At 40.2% G+C, this 15,805-nt stretch overlaps 2 protein-coding genes across 2 annotated transcripts; both read right to left on the bottom strand.

Annotated features, from left to right (window-relative positions):
- Positions 1-192: 192 nt before the first annotated feature.
- On the bottom strand, positions 193-5,438 carry rlbp1a (retinaldehyde binding protein 1a). Its single transcript, XM_035155832.2, has 8 exons — positions 5,329-5,438; positions 3,945-3,985; positions 3,431-3,559; positions 3,120-3,324; positions 1,880-2,058; positions 1,261-1,419; positions 1,061-1,171; positions 193-986 (listed from the first exon to the last, which is right to left on the bottom strand). Exons 2-8 carry the CDS (start codon positions 3,951-3,953, stop codon positions 840-842), a joined length of 939 nt encoding a protein of 312 aa, XP_035011723.1. The 5' UTR covers positions 3,954-3,985; positions 5,329-5,438; the 3' UTR covers positions 193-839.
- Positions 5,439-8,946: 3,508 nt separating this feature from the next.
- Positions 8,947-14,763, bottom strand: slc39a1 (solute carrier family 39 member 1). Its single transcript, XM_035161704.2, has 4 exons — positions 14,467-14,763; positions 13,028-13,158; positions 12,042-12,350; positions 8,947-10,847 (listed from the first exon to the last, which is right to left on the bottom strand). The coding sequence occupies exons 1-4, from the start codon at positions 14,579-14,581 to the stop codon at positions 10,494-10,496; spliced, it is 909 nt and encodes a 302-aa protein (XP_035017595.1). The 5' UTR covers positions 14,582-14,763; the 3' UTR covers positions 8,947-10,493.
- Positions 14,764-15,805: the final 1,042 nt, after the last annotated feature.

Raw genomic sequence — 15,805 nt, 5'->3', positions numbered from 1 at the left:
ATAGATTAGTCTGATTAGAGCTACACAAAATGACAGAGACCATGTTTGAGCAAAACGGATTACATGTGTGTTTGGACTTTATATCTGTTATATCGTCTTTAAATAGAGTCTAATACGGCTAAATACTTGAATATTACCGTGAAGACCGCACAACAAATTCTAAAAATGACAAATCATAAAACTACAGAAAAACGCAGACAAAAAAAACTATTTTATTGAAAATTTGACAATCAAATGCACTTTGTCAGAAGGAATCTTTGCGGTGCATCAGGCACCTGAACAAGGCCGTGGAGACAAGGTTGCCGTGGCACTGCGTCGGGGGGCCCCTGCTCCTAAAACAACAATCACATGCAGGTTTATCCATCATCAGTTTTCCCTCTTCACACCTTTCCAATAATTCACACAATAATTTCCTCCTTCATCCGACACGACTGTAGGCACAAGGCTGGTCTGAATGTTGAAATTCAGTTTTAAGGCAAAGACTGAAGTCTGGATGTGAGCTACGTCGTCACATGACCGAATCTCATCGTCCGCCTTGTACAGGGACAACGAATGAATTCAGAGGTGGAGCAAAACTCTAAAATCACAAACAATAACCATCAGTTATTCTCTTCGTAAAACATCTAAACATCCTTTTCTGTTCCCGTTTCTATCGCCAGTGTTACTCTTCTGCAAACCGTCCCCTGCTCCTAACTCTAGATACTTCTTTTTATTTACCTGAAGAATAATAATAATGATAATAATAAAAACCTAGCTTCAAATTAGACCACACATCTGATCTGATCACAAAAGAAGCATCTGGGGTGAAGGACTCTATCCCTTGGGTTTGAGATGTGTTTTCAGAGAGCAGTGTCTTCAGAGCCAAAAAGCTTGGTGGCGATGGCCTGGTTGTTGGAGGCGGACGCCTTTCCATCGAAATCTGCCGGCAGGTTCTCGGCATCGAATTCTTTCAAGTAGTTATCCAGCTCGTCGCCGTGAACAAAGACCTGAGGAAGAATGCAACTGGATCAGATGAGAGGAAAACTGACGGAAAACACAAACTGATGGCGACTGTTCGTACCCTCTCCAGCAGTTTGCTCTTCATGAAGGGTTTGACCACGTTGTATGTGGTGGTGAAGTACCAGGGCTGGTGGGTGACGTGGACCGCCTTGAAACGGGCGGGGAAGGAGTCCTGCAGGAGAGCACACACAAGATGTGAAGGTTCACAGGGTCTGAGGTTCGTCAACAAGACATTCTCAGTTTTTTAACTTTCTGTCTGACCTGCAGCATGTCCACCATCTTCTTCAGCTCCGTCGGTTTGATCCCCGAGGCGTGCTGCATGGTGAAGCCCTTGAAATTCTCAATCAGGACGAAGCCGTTGATCTGAGTCTCTTCGTTCTCCAGCAGCTTCTCCAGGATCACACAGTAAGCTCTCAAGATCTGACACACACACACACACACACACACACACAGACATTTGTTGTTTTAAGAAATGTGTGTTTACAGTTGGTCAAATTACCCATTTTATAGGGAAAAATAAGTAGATACAACCAATACGGGCAAAAAGACTTTAAAAGTCAGAATCCATTGTTGCTTTTTGTCTCTTAAACATAAAGAATAGAAACATTTGAACAGTTGTTCATCCGTTCATCCATTATCTAAACATCTGGGAGCCGGAGCACATCCCAGCTGACATGAGGTGAGAGGTGGTGTCCACCCTGGACAGCTACCAGCATATCACAGGACCAACGTACAGAGACAAACAACCGTTCACACGTCAATTTAGAGTCTCTAACTAACCAAACCCCTATCCTCATAGTTTTTGGACTGTAGGAGGAAGCTGGAGAAAACACAATAAACCCTACTGTAACTGTGCTCTGTGAGGCTGCTGCACATCTACCTCATCGAACGTGATCTCCTCCAGGTCCCAGTTCTCGATGTTGAAGAGCAGGACCACGCGGCCGTACTTGTCTCTGCTGGGCAGCACCACAGGGTAACCGGCCTCGATGGTGCTGCGGACCGCCTCGGGGGTCAGGTTCTCGAACAGCTCGGGGTACTCCTTCCTGAAGCGCACGTAACCTGCAGAGCGAGGGTCAGTCTGTTTTCAGCATTGTTCAGTGGGGGGTGAATACAGTTCTACAGGTGTACTATTTAATTTAGCAGCGTATCTGAGGGTAGACGATATTTTTCCCTTCTGGTCACATGAGCACTGACAGTTAGAGCAGCTCATGTTACTGTTAAACCCACTTGAGACAAAATGATTCATATTAGAGCAGCAAATATTTTCATCACCAGTCAAGATGCTCAATCAATAAGTTTTCAGGACAGTAACTAAGCATGTTTATTCAGCTATGATGAGCTGAACTCTCTCATCAGTGCACAAAGTCTCAGTCATCAGCTGCTTGTTGAACTGAGCAACACAATGACACCACTGTCTTAATGCATCTACAGTGCTGCACTGAGCCTCAACGCACCAATTAACCATCAAATGTGATGTGTGCGCATGTGAGAAAGTCCATCTACATGTGCATGTTGTGTGTGTGTGTGTGTGTTTGGTAATTAACACAACAGAACAAGTTCACGTTCCCATCATACACCATCTCTTGAAAGAAGAATAGCCCCGTTAGAAAAAGAGAATCACATTCCCCTCTCACACTAATAAGTTCTCCAAATATATTCACAAAGTTTTTTTTTTTTTTCTACCATCTCTGTGAGGACCAAAATATATCAAATGTTGATAGCAAAATTTAGAAAGAAACATTTGCCATAACGGCAGAATCATCAGACATTCTCCAAGCTGTTCTTTTTTTTTGTCATATACATTTTTTGTAAATGAAATGATGAAACCGTTTCATGAAAGTCAGAAACCTGGTCTCTGCTGTTTCAGCTCAGGCGGCGCTGTGTGGAGTTCCCAGCAGAACACTGTGGCTTCACAAGTAAAAGTAAGCTCACTGTCCTATTTGCACACAAAGGAGCTCTTTGTCAGGGGAAACTCAGAAGCATCTCAATGCCCCCAATTAATGAACATGCGCCTCCCGGTCCTGTGATGGGCAGGGTTCACGCAAACGAGGAGCACAAAAGTGGTCTCACGCTCATTTACAGGAGCAGCGGACTAACAGGCCGTCCCCTCTGTTCCTCACCTCTCATCAGATCGTGGGCCCTGACCACGTCAAACTTGCGAGCTCTGAGGAAGCGCAGCAGCAGAGAGTCGGGTTCGTCCCCGAAACGCTCCAGCATCAGTTTGGCCAGGTTGTCTCCCTCGGCCGCCCTGTCCTTCATCATGGCCCGCAGGTCCTTCAGCGACAACGCCCGCCTCTCCTCCGTCTCATTCAGCTCGTCCTTGGCCTTGAGGAGAAAGAGTTACACAAACACATGATATACTGTGGTCTCCAGGAACTGTTGGATAATCTGATTTGAACTCGTGTGGATGTGCTCCTAGTTGTTTTTGTACCTTCTGCACAGTGTGGCCGGGCAGTTTGTGGCACGGCCCGAACACCGGCCCATGATCCTTCACTGTCAAATGCTCCAGCTTGGAGCGCATGGCCTGCTCCTCCTCTGACACCATACGGAAAGATCCAGTCTGCATGAAGAAGAAAACATCACATAAGCTCGTCCAGGTTATTGAGAATCATAAGATGTGTTCCTCGCTCTTTAAAGACCATTCCAGTGTTCACACAGACACACAACACATCTGAGGTCGCACACCCCAGCTGAGCCACAGCAGACCCCAAACGACATACCCCACTGCTTAATCTGCTTCACATGATTACAGAAAGGACTTCTAAAGCCACTTCTTAAAAACAGCTTAAGGTTCCATCCCAGAGAGCCGGAGCATCTAGTGGCACAATAACAGCTCTGAGCAGTGAGGTCCAACATCCAGGATCCTGATGCTTCTCTAAGACCAAGGTTTTCCACCAGTGAACTGGGAGCCGGTGACAAAGTGACACTCAAGTGATTCAACTCACAGCAGCCATGGTTGCAGCGTCTCTCAGCAGCTTCAGCGACACTGGGAAGAAAGAAGGAAAAGAACAAACAGAACAAAACTACATCAAACCGTGAAGAAAACCGTGATGTTAACACATGATGTTAATGATGTGAGGGTTTTTTAATTAAAGGTCTTGGGATCAGAAATCTGAAATATGACACAATCTATAAATGATTTGCATAAACACAACAGGCGTTGTAGGATAAAAACATCATTTTCCAAATGTTGAACAGGACGAGTGGTTTCTTTACTCATCAGTGGAGCAGACATCCTCTTATATAACAGGTACAAAAAACAATCTATCTACTGAGCACTATTCTCATATAAAACTATACAATCCCACATTGTTTCTCAGGTATTTCCAGTATATTTTTTCAAAAATAATTTCCTGGTAATATCTGAAAGTGAGTTTAAGAACAGATGCTGCTGTTCTGAAGAGTGGTTTCTTTACTCATCAGTGGAGCACACATCCTTTTCTAAAGATGTTTCCAGAATCATGAGAGAAATGTGCTGTTTGCAGCTCAGTAAAAATACTTTAAAACACAAACTTGTGACTCTATTTCCTAAACCAAGGAGCAAGAAATTACTTTCTGCTTTTGTTAAACACCAAATAACATAATGGGCACTTTTTATGAATATGCAGATGCATATATGTTGTAGGACATAAGAAGTCAATTTTATAGTTTAGCTTATATTTATATATATACAAATTCTGCAAGGCATTATGTCATTTTCATCTTTGTTTGAATTATGAAATAAAGGAGGTACTTAAGGTTAAAAGAAACCTTTTTATTGTGCTATTTTTATGTCCAGATTAGTAGAAAAGTCTGTGAAGATTTGAAAAGACCTAAATTACAAGGTTTGGGTTTTACAAAGCTCACAGTGTATTTGATTTTTGTGAAACCAGGTTCTAACTTCTTGCTTTAACTCAATGAGGCACGTTTGGGTTTGTTATAAATCAATCTGCTTGCAACCTGAGGGCTGAGCTACATTTACTGGACATTTAAATTACACAGTGTTGCTGATCAAATCCTCAAAAAGTTATTAAACAATATACAAATAATATTCCCAAAACATTCAGTAAAATGCTAAATAATGTTGATTCAGTGTGGTATAAAGTTGTCTATGACTGCTGATATCATTAGTGTACATCATGGTGCAGATAAAACCATGTGAAAGTTCAAATACAGAACATCAGACACAGCAGGACGCTGGATTTACACACTTCACAACTTATTCACTTATTACAGCTATTGATAGTTTCAGAATCAGTGAATAGAAGAGTTGTTCATCTAACAAGTTATTTAAATTTTGTATCATTTTCCTTCCCAGATGATTTGAACTAAAGAGCTGAGCAGCCTTACCTTGAGCAGAGGGGATGAGAGGTGTAGTCAGAGTGACAGAGGAGACAACAGGAGGAGAGACGACCAGGAGGGGAGGAGTCACTGGAAACGCCACTCAGAGGAGGATTACAACGACACAGTGGATTACAATGAGTGGCATAATCTACACCATGCAAACTGTGACGTGCCGGAGTGGAGGAGGAGAGGCGTAGTGTGGTAAAGGCCTGAGACTCACTCTGGTGCTACAGTTTGTGGCAAAAGACAACAACAATAAAAAAGAACACATTACAACATAACATTTTACAAATCACACTGAGTTCTTACAGAAAACACGACAAGTAAAAAGATGCACAAAATACCCATTAACACATTAATAAAATGAAAAACACAACAAAAAAGAAAATGCATTGACATTTCTGAAAACACAGAAAAAATAGATAAATTGATTGACAGCAATAAAGACGGAAAACAAAGAAAAACAGAAAACTTTTTGAAATCGTTTCAGAAAAATACGTTTTGTAAAAGGCAGCAACAATTTTTTGTTTGCGTGTCTTTCATCTGTGCTGTTGTGTTTTGCACACAGACTGTAAATAAGGAAACTCCACAAAAGTGAAGCCAAACAGTCTCAATTGCCCCCTGGTGGCCTGCTGCAGTGCAGGTCATAAACCCTCCTCCATGTTAATAGAGGGGTCATGAATTAAACTAATAAGTCAAAATACATATTTTAGCTCGTTCCTATCACACTGCTGTTTGTTCAAGCGTTGTTTGTTGCAGTAAGTTTGGTTTTGAGTAGTTGATGATTGACAGCTGAGAGAGACTCGTAATCGCTTTCATTTTTATCAGATGTGATTTTATTTTGAAACCTAATGAAGTATCTCGAGGGGAAACTAAACAATGAGAATTCAATAGAAGTAAGTTTTAAATTACTTCATTCAGCCTCAGCTTACTTTATTATTCAGCTCTTGTACATCACACATTGTATTTTTTCTCACCACCTTCTCTTACATCCCGTTCAGCCTTGTTGTTGACCCTGAACATGTCACATGAAAGGTGGGATTTGACTTATGAGACAGACGACCACCTGTGAGGCAGAACTCCCACTTCCACACATTCCTCTCCTCACATTCTTTACCCCCCTCCAGAGGGAACCACTTGTTTTGGGTCCGGATCATAGATTATTCATCCATGATCGCACAACATCAGACACATGGTCAGGAACGAATAATCTCATGTTTTGTCTACTTGCAGAAGGGAACATTTTAGCCACAGTGTTCATGATCCCCAGAGGACGAATCATACTGACTGACTGACCACTTCGTTTTCCTTTAGCGCCACCCAGGGGTTCACATTTGTGGTTTTAAAGTGAAATGCATAGACTGCATAAAAAGATGGAGGACAAGACAGATCCAAAAATTGAAGCCGAACCTGCAGTATAGGTCGTAAACCCCACGTCCTCCATGTTAGTAGATGGGATATGGACCAAACTAAGGTCAAAGTAGACTTCAAATCAATTGTTGAAGATTGTTAATTACATATATGATGCTATAAAAACAGAAATGCTCACAGCACTCTCTCCAGACGTGTCACTGGCTTTGCATAGGAAACCTTATAAGTCCAGTGTAAGATTTAGTGTTTCTTCTTCATCTCTTTCAGTTTGTCATATTTGTCCGTTAATGTGGAGCCACAGCCAGGAGACAGTTAGCTTAGCTTAGCATCGAGACTGGACACAGCTCGTCTGGAATCCGTCCAAACTTTGGTTAAAAAGATTCTAAAGCACTAATCACCATGTTATATCCAATTTGTTTCATCTGTGTGAAAAGAAAAAAAAAAGAAATGACAACTTGCAGCCCTCAAGTTATTTGAACTGCAATACAAATGATTCAACTGTGCATTGATCTAATTTGCGGAATAATCGTTTTATTTATATAACTGACATTTTTACATAATTAACCGAGGCGTGCATATTTGTGTCTCCCTTCATGCCACCGCAGCATGAACGAGCAGAGCCTACATGTAGGCTGCGAACACATCGGCAGTCTGCAGCATGTTTGACGGAGCAGCGAGTGCAGGCGCCGAGCTGATAGAAGAGGTTAATGAGCTGTGGGTGAGCGGAGGAAGCGTCAGGCCTCTGCTGGGTCTCCCTCCTCCACACACTGAGGCCTCTGTCCTCATCCAGAACTGGCAGACGCACTGTGCCCGCTCATTGTTCCTTTATCAGCTCCGCTCATTAGTGGATGCTCATGATTGACCTGCTATTCCCTGCGCAGACACAACCAGGGGTTAACAAAGCCTCCATGTTTCACCGCAGACGTGGCCATGCAAGTGGTTTTGTCCCCGGTATCCAGTTGTGATGTGAAGGGATTCCTGCCAGTTATGTCACCCTGAACACTGATGAACACAGTGTTATTTCCTCCACATTACGAATCACACTGTTTGACTTTTGGGATGAAGCTCAAGTTGTTTCACGTCTAATAACAACAAATACCGAGACTTCAAATCACAGGAATGTTCTACAGGACAAATAGTTTGAAATGGTCTTTGTGGCAAACGCACATTTGACACTAGTATTAACAAGGCTCCTTTTGCCAGGTGACTCACTGAGTCATGATAGTGAGCCACACAATATTCTATAACAATAAAAAAGTTATAATAAAATAATACCAGGACCCTGAAACCAAAGCAGCTTAATTAAAAGCAAGATATTGAAAATAAAAGAATAATAAAACTAAACAAATTGAACAATCATAATTATTCAAACCTGTTTTTTTCTACAGTGGCGTTCAAGAATATTTTCTGTGACCAGGTGGGCATGGGACTTTTTAAGTTAGAATATCTTCTAACATCCTGCCCCCTGTGGAGAAGGATAAACACTCCCATCTAGTGGCAGCAATCATCCAATGGCATCAAGTGAAACCTAGTGGAAACTTTCATTACCAGTTCATACTGTATTTGATTTAAGATTTCTTTAGATTTATCATTAGAGGAAGAAAGAGTAAAACCTGTGAAATGTGTTGAATTAAACTGACACAAAGGCGTCGACATCTTTTAACAAATCAAAATTATTTTTGCTGTTTGCAAAACAGTTTGCTCTTTCTGACATAATAATCTCACACTTGACATATTGACAAAATGTAATAAATAGTTTTAATTTTACTTTGATTTATTCTTGAGTTTGTATATGATGTATTGTAACGTGTCCTTGGTGTTAGATAGAATAAATCAATTCAGTTTATTTAAATGAATTATCATTATTATAATCATTAGGGACTTTTTTCTCCCCACAGAACTGGAAACTGTTTCGGTTTCTCTAAGTTCTTGACTTCACTGTGTACATTGCCATGAGATAATGTTTGTTGTGATTTGGTGCAACACAAATAAAATTGAATTGAAATAAATATTTGTTTAACATAATTAAACATACATACATAAACAAAAGAGTAATTTCTTTAACATTAAATTGCAGTTCAAGTATGACTACATCAAGTATGAAATCTACTGTGTGTTTATCGTTATTTTCTAAATCCACCTAACATTTGATTAGAGATTGGTTTAAAAAAGGATAAATAGTATAAATAATGGTTGAATGGACGGATTTGATTTTTGACTCTGAAACTTTTGCACACAACAAACCAGCAGATGGAAAATTGTTCTTTGATCTTTACTCTCATCAAGTTTACACAACAGACAACAAAGTCTTCTCTCTCATGAGGTGAATAATCATAAGGCACAGAATACGGTGTAGGTGAAAAAGTGTTTAGGACTTCTACACATGACAATACCGTCTGGAAGCAGAAGTACAAACTGTTGCTTTTCTGGGGCTAAATTGTTTCATCAGTCTCGGTCAGAGTTCCATGAATGAAAAAGAAAAAAAACTGATAATAGGAAAGTCGGAACATAATATGAGACGCGACATGTTTGAATTGGTCTTAATAAAGCTGCTGACATATATACAAGTGTTTTACCACAAAGAAAACCAAAATGATCCAACTTCCTGATATTTGTTCTGCCCAGGAAACAATCACATGACAAACTAAAACAGGATTTGAGATTAAACAGAGACGCTTTAAAACTTAAGTCACAAATATACACTTTTGTAAATTCAGTGCACATGCGTATTATCATTATGGTAATTTTAGAAATTGTAGAAAAATACAGTCCCGAGCCCCGTGCGTTAATATCAGTTTGCAGAATTAATTCTTTATCTTTCATTTCTGTCCATTCAGAATTTTAAAGCTTCTGTTTCTGTCCACATTCAAAAATGTGGATAAAGTGGGAACACAGTGTGAACCAAACTGGGACAAAGGTCAGCATAATGTAAATAATAGTTATCAGCTTGTTTAAATAGAGGATGGTAGGAGCTGAGCTCATTAGTGGAACTAACCAATTATTTACTGGAAAAGTGCAAAAAAAAAGAAAAGATATCCAACATGTTAGTCATGTCATTATTGCCCATTTTCTTTTTTTTCCCAGCACAAACCTTCTTAAAGCATCAGAGAGTCAGTTAACTGGGAAAATGTAAGAAATGTTGATTGTTTAAAAGCAGCAAAAAACTGGAAACTACTTCTAAAAGCATTGCTCTAAAACGTCAGCATTTACCAAATAAGACTTTGTCAGTGGAACCTTCATTAATAAAAAATTCCACGAGAAGGTACAGTGACCAACAAAGTGAAGGCACAAACTCTTTTTGGGAACAAGACGCTGTCAGACGCGCTTCTGATGAAATGTAAACATATAAAATCTGGAGGTACCGCAACATAAAACATGTAAACATGTAAACATCATTCATACAACCGGACCTTGTGTTTCCAGTGGTTTCTTCCATAGTAAGGTCTGCGTCAGTGGGTTTGTATGATGCCTCAATGGATCAGAACACGACCAGTGAAACACAAGGGAACTCGCGATGCGCCCCTTCTTTCCTCTGTGTACTTTTTGCAGCAAGTTGTTCCTCTTAACATAAAATCCTTTAAAAATAAATGTTTGTATGTACACAAATCTGTGGTATTTTAAAAACACTAAACCATCAACAACTGCTGTCAAGCTCCGTTGCGCCATAAAAACTTTTTCTTATCAGTGCGTAAGTAAAGCTACTTCTTCTTTTCTAACAGAGACCATTTGTCCTTTTGTACAAATGTCGCCCAGCTGCAGCAGTCGGAACAGCGAGTCCGGAGGCCACATCCCGACAGATCTCATCCTATAAACGTCAGAGCTGCCATGACGCTGAAGCCCAGCAGGATGAAGAGCACCTTGAGCAGCTGCTTCCCGGGGGAGTTGAGCTCATGTGGGAGGATCTCCATGAAGGTGATGTAAATAAACGTCCCCGCAGAGAGCCCCTCCAGGACGGCCTGGATCAGCACTCCGGCTGCTAGTTGGGCCTCCACCACACTGATGCCGATGCCGATGCCTAAAGGTGACATCAGGGCGAACACGCCGATGTAAGCAGCCACCCACAGTGGACGGACTGCGCTCTGGACCAGCTTCACAGACAGGCTGAACACGATGATGCTCTTGTGGACGAGTATAGCGATGCAGATCTCTAACACCTGCAGAAAACAAAATGAACATTATAGTTTCTCTCTCCTGTTGTGGCTCCAACGACGAAGCCATCACCGGCTCACACGTCACGAGAGAATACAGCAGGACAATGTCTAGAAAATTCAAAGTGATCACGTTTCTAAGAGATGACAAATTCACATGTCACATGATGAAAAAGAGATGTCATAAAGACTTTGGTGATAAGAATTAAACCTGCTGTCTATGTGCTCTACCCAGGCTCCGCCCCTCACCTGACCCCGACAGCTTCCTGCTGCGTTCTTCTCACGTGAAAGGAAAACTCATGTCTGAAAACTGTGCACTGTTCTGTGTTGTTATTCACCTGTTAATCTTACCTGACATATTAACAATCTCATTGAGTGAACCAAAAAAAGAGTAATCCATTGTAAAATACCTGTTTCTAATCCAATGATAATTTTAAATCAGTAACTGTCCCTGAATACTCATTTACAGAGGAAACTTTTTTTTTTAAAGTGAACTTGTTTTACCTGAGTCCGATTTATTATTTTATGTCTAATTCATTGTTCTTCAACTTTTTCCACCATTTCACTCTCCTGTAGCATATTTAATTGTAATTTTGATTAATGTAGTTAAACAAAATGTTGTGTACTATCTATATTAGATTTTGTTTGCGTATATTTCATTTCAAAATCTATTTATTCATTTAATCTAGAGTTATAATTTTTATAAATAATGAATTAGGTTTGCTAGTGAACACACATATAACTCAAAACTACATGAACTGAAAGTTCCTGAGGGGAAACTGATATAGTTTGAGTATAGAGAAAACAGCTGAGGGCGTCTTGTGACCAGAAGACGCACGACAGCGAGTTTCTTTTTCTTCCAAAGTCCTGAAGCAATTAACTAAAACCCTGCTTTTTTATAGATATATGACACCAATGTAAATATCAGTTCAACTTCATTTGAACTGGGCTCCAGGCTGCTGATGTTGTAGTTTTCTTTTCTGAAAACAGCATTTTTTCAGCAGTCACAAAGAAGTCACCGTCCAACTTAATATATATTATATATGTTATAATAAAAGATTTCAGGTTAATAAATCCCATGAACACACTTCAACTTTGGGGAAAGTGGGGAAGTAGAGAAAGCTACAAATGTTATATATTCTCTGAGATATCGAGCAGCTTTAACTTTAACAGCGTGTGAAGAACATTCTCTCTTCTTACCTTTGAGTCTGTGTTCTGGAGGCCGATGGCGAGACCCTCAAACACGGAGTGGAGCGAAAGCGAGAGGAAGAGCATGAAGGAACGAAACGGGGAATGAGCCTGAAAGTCAACATGGACGTGGTGGCCGCTGCTCTCCAGATCAGCGCTCGCTCGGTGGCCGTGGCCGTGCCCGTTGCTGTCGTCCACTATAAGGGGGGCCCTCTCCTCCTGAGCCCCTCCCATGTCCTGGCAGGTCAGGACCATCTTCTCTAGGATGAGAACCATGAAGAAGCCGGAGGCCATGATGAACTCGGGAAGAGGGAAGCTGGTCTGTTTGAGAACGACACAGAGGTTTAACAAGATCAAGATTTGTTGAACAGAGATTTTAACAGACTGCAGAATTGTATCTTTTTATAGAAGAAAGATCTGGCAAAGCAAATACTCCTATAACAAGGTGAGTTTGATCGAAGTCCAAGACTGTGAAAGATCGATAACTCCATTATGGCATTGATCACTTGTGCTTACTTTATTTCCAACATTTATTTTCATTCTTTCACAATATTGAAGAATAAAAACAGGTCAACGTTTTATTCCTTAAGAAAATAGAATAGTACTTCAGAATAGACTACAGTGCATTCATCACACACACAGATGTAATCTCTGTGTTTTTAATTTAGTCAATTAACTGAATGACTAACAGAACATTAATCACCAAATATTTAAATGGATTTGATGTGTAAGTAAATTATCAGGTTAAAACGTCAAACATTCTCTGGTTCTAGCTCCTCAAATGTCAGATTTCTGTTTGAAATATTTTGAATTTCAAATTTAGTGTTGGTTTTGGACTGGAAGAATTTTAGAGGTGCATTTTTCAATGCTCTGTGACCTTTTATAGACTCAATCATTAGCACATTTCCAATAAAAAACAATCATAATTTTTGTTGTTTATTGGTTGTTGTGTTTATCAGACCCTGGGTTTGTCCAAATCCCTCCGTACTTGGACGTACCTCCACCTTCCGCTTGTCCAGCTCCGTGCTGATGTCTGACAGATAATCTGGAATGATGTCGAGCAGACATGCTGCCAGGAAAACCCCTCCGGCAAAACAGCTGATCAGACTCAGAACTGTGCGGTGGGTTTCTGTCAATGATTACAATAATGACAAACTTTATTTGTACGGCACAGTTCAGGCATAAAATACAATACACACACCTACTCACATAAAAGCAGTTAAAATAATCATGATAAAACAATAAAAAAAAAAAAAGAATAATAGAATAGAATTGATTATAAAATTCAGATTAAGATAACATGTATCAGAATGATAATGGAAAGAAAAACAAATTCTTATATTTCCACATGAACATACACACAAAGTTAATAAAGCATATTTTCAAATGTTAGCCCCAGTGTTGTTTTGTGAAAACAACACTTATGATTCTCTGTGTGAAATAATGGGACATTTTACATTTTCTAACTTGTCATTATCAACTGGTCGAATAAAATCCCCTAACACCTAGTAACCCTATCGCTGAATTATTGATGATACACCAGAAATCCCTGAGTCTCCTTCCTTCCAATGTGAAAATAATAGTCGGGGGATCATGTGACGCATCCTGGGCTCAACAGAGCACAAACGTTACTTTCACTTCCTTTTTTTTCTAAAGAAAAGGCCAAAGTTCACCTTCCTCACAGCCTGTGACCATGTGTCAAGAGGGATTTTAGTCTCCAGGCTTCATCCCCGTCAGGTGACTCAGGTCCAGGGGCGAGGGCAGGGTGTGTTAATATGATAAAGAATGTATACATTACATCTTAGTGTGGATATAAACCACAGCAACACTTTAATGGAACAATATTTATTTAACCGTGTCAGCCCATCACACATTAGATTAACAAACACCATTAAAACAATGGGTTGTTGGGTTAGGTTTGGTTCATGATCAATGGCTGAAGCCCAGCCTGTTACAAACTGTGGTGTCAGCAGCTGTTATCAGGTCGTTAATGGTTTGTAGGTCCCAGTTGATAAAATCAGCAGATGTTTGTAACGTCCACACAGCAACACTGTCCTCAACTGAAATGTGATTAAGTCACACAGGAGCCCGAAGGAAGGGAAAGTCTGATGCACCAAACTTCATTTCAACTTCTGTTAATTTAAGGTTTACTTGTGTCTGTGTGGAAACGAACACATCACACAATAGAAGTGAATACTGCACGTGAATCTGCGACTTCCCTTTGTGAGTTCGGCGTCGGTGTCGTCAAAAAAACAAAACAAGTAATCTTAAGAAAATAAAATTAGAAAATAACTTCACCACGACACACCCTGGGTGGGTGTGTATATGAGGCGGGAGGGGATTTCTCTCTGAAAGATGAATATAACATCTGAATCAAAACGAACGCACACACTTGCTCACGTGCCTTTCTTACGTTAATAGCAATCAACGTACGAACCTGTTCCATTAGTGCGCCTGAACCATTTGACCCGGGCGGGGATAGATCCGAAGAAAAGCGTTAGCAGCAGTAAACCGACCAGAGCGCCGATTTTCACCTGCAGCAGATACTCCATGACTCAGCTCGGACTGTGGCTGGAAGTTCCTCTAACTATCATCAGAGAAGCAGTGAAGCAGTAAGAAGCTCCTGCTCACGGACACCGAGAGATTCACGGAGAGAAGAAGAAGAACAAGCAGCCGCCGTCATGTTGATGTTTGGGAAGTGGTTCACTACGGTGGCCGAGGAAGGTCAAAAAAAAAAACCCTCGCTGCTCCAAATGAATGGGCGGAAAGAGGAAACTCGTGATTCACTAGTTGGATATAAAAGTTTCTGCTGCCAAGTTGAATCGATGCGTTATCGATTGACTTTTGGAAGCACATCTCTGCCACTGTGATGGAAAACAGAAAGATCCTTGAAGTCATTATAATGAGAAACTATCTCAAAATAATGACTTAGTAGTTTATTACTCACTAATATTGTTGGACTACTAGTTAGACTACTGCCACAAATACTATGAAGTACTTATACTGGAAGTTTGGAATCTACTTTGGTTTAAGTTTTTAGATAATACAAACAATCGTCAAAATTTATCTCAAATAATGTGTGTGTGGGGGCAGAGTATAAAATAGAAATAAAATAGAAATTATATATACAATTGAAACAGAATATATACAGTGGAATGCAGTGCACATTAGCCATTGAGTTCCATAGATAGGAGTGAGTATTAAATGGATAATAAATATTGTACCAATCTTTCCTTTCAACACTTTTAATTTGTATGTGTGAATCATTGATCCCACCTTTCCGCCTTTAAATATCGTCACCCTCTTAAACTAAATGGCCCAAGTCATTCTTTCAGGTTTTTCAGAAAACACAAAAAAATGTACCAAATATTGAATATATGATATTTATTAATAATTTCACTCAAAAAGGTTATGACAATAGATGACTCTTGACATTGTCAATTATGTAACATAAGAGGAATAAATGACTTAGGCAAATTTTTGAACATGCCTTTGTGACTTAAGCAATTTTAAACCTTCAACTCTGTCAACAATAAAGCATAACTAACAAACTAACTAAACATAATGCTGAGGAGGCATGTGCATCTCCTCACTTCTCCCTCCAGCTCTTCTTTGCTGGGTTCTTGACTGATGCCTATTAATGTGGCAAATTGTCAAAGAAGTGATGACACTCAACGGGCATGACGTGTTTCATTGACTGGAGGTCCTGGAACTTTCTCTCCTCGATTGGCAGAGCACATGGAAACATTGTTATCCATGCTATCGGCTCATTTCTG

The sequence above is a fragment of the Hippoglossus stenolepis genome, chromosome 1, assembly GCF_022539355.2.
Source record: "Hippoglossus stenolepis isolate QCI-W04-F060 chromosome 1, HSTE1.2, whole genome shotgun sequence".
Lineage (NCBI taxonomy): Eukaryota > Metazoa > Chordata > Actinopteri > Pleuronectiformes > Pleuronectidae > Hippoglossus > Hippoglossus stenolepis.
This window is presented reverse-complemented; position numbering and strand designations above follow the sequence as displayed.

Coding starts and splice junctions, on each gene's coding strand:
- rlbp1a (XM_035155832.2), bottom strand. Junction 1,420..1,879: donor AGGAGATCACGTTCGATGAG/GTAGATGTGCAG, acceptor TGTGTGTGTCAG/ATCTTGAGAGCTTACTGTGT. Junction 987..1,060: donor AGAGCAAACTGCTGGAGAGG/GTACGAACAGTC, acceptor ATTCTTCCTCAG/GTCTTTGTTCACGGCGACGA.
- slc39a1 (XM_035161704.2), bottom strand. CDS start 14,581: ATGGAGTATCTGCTGCAGGTGAAAATCGGCGCTCTGGTCGGTTTACTG. Junction 13,159..14,466: donor CAGGCGCACTAATGGAACAG/GTTCGTACGTTG, acceptor AATCATTGACAG/AAACCCACCGCACAGTTCTG. Junction 10,848..12,041: donor TCCAGAACACAGACTCAAAG/GTAAGAAGAGAG, acceptor TGTTTTCTGCAG/GTGTTAGAGATCTGCATCGC.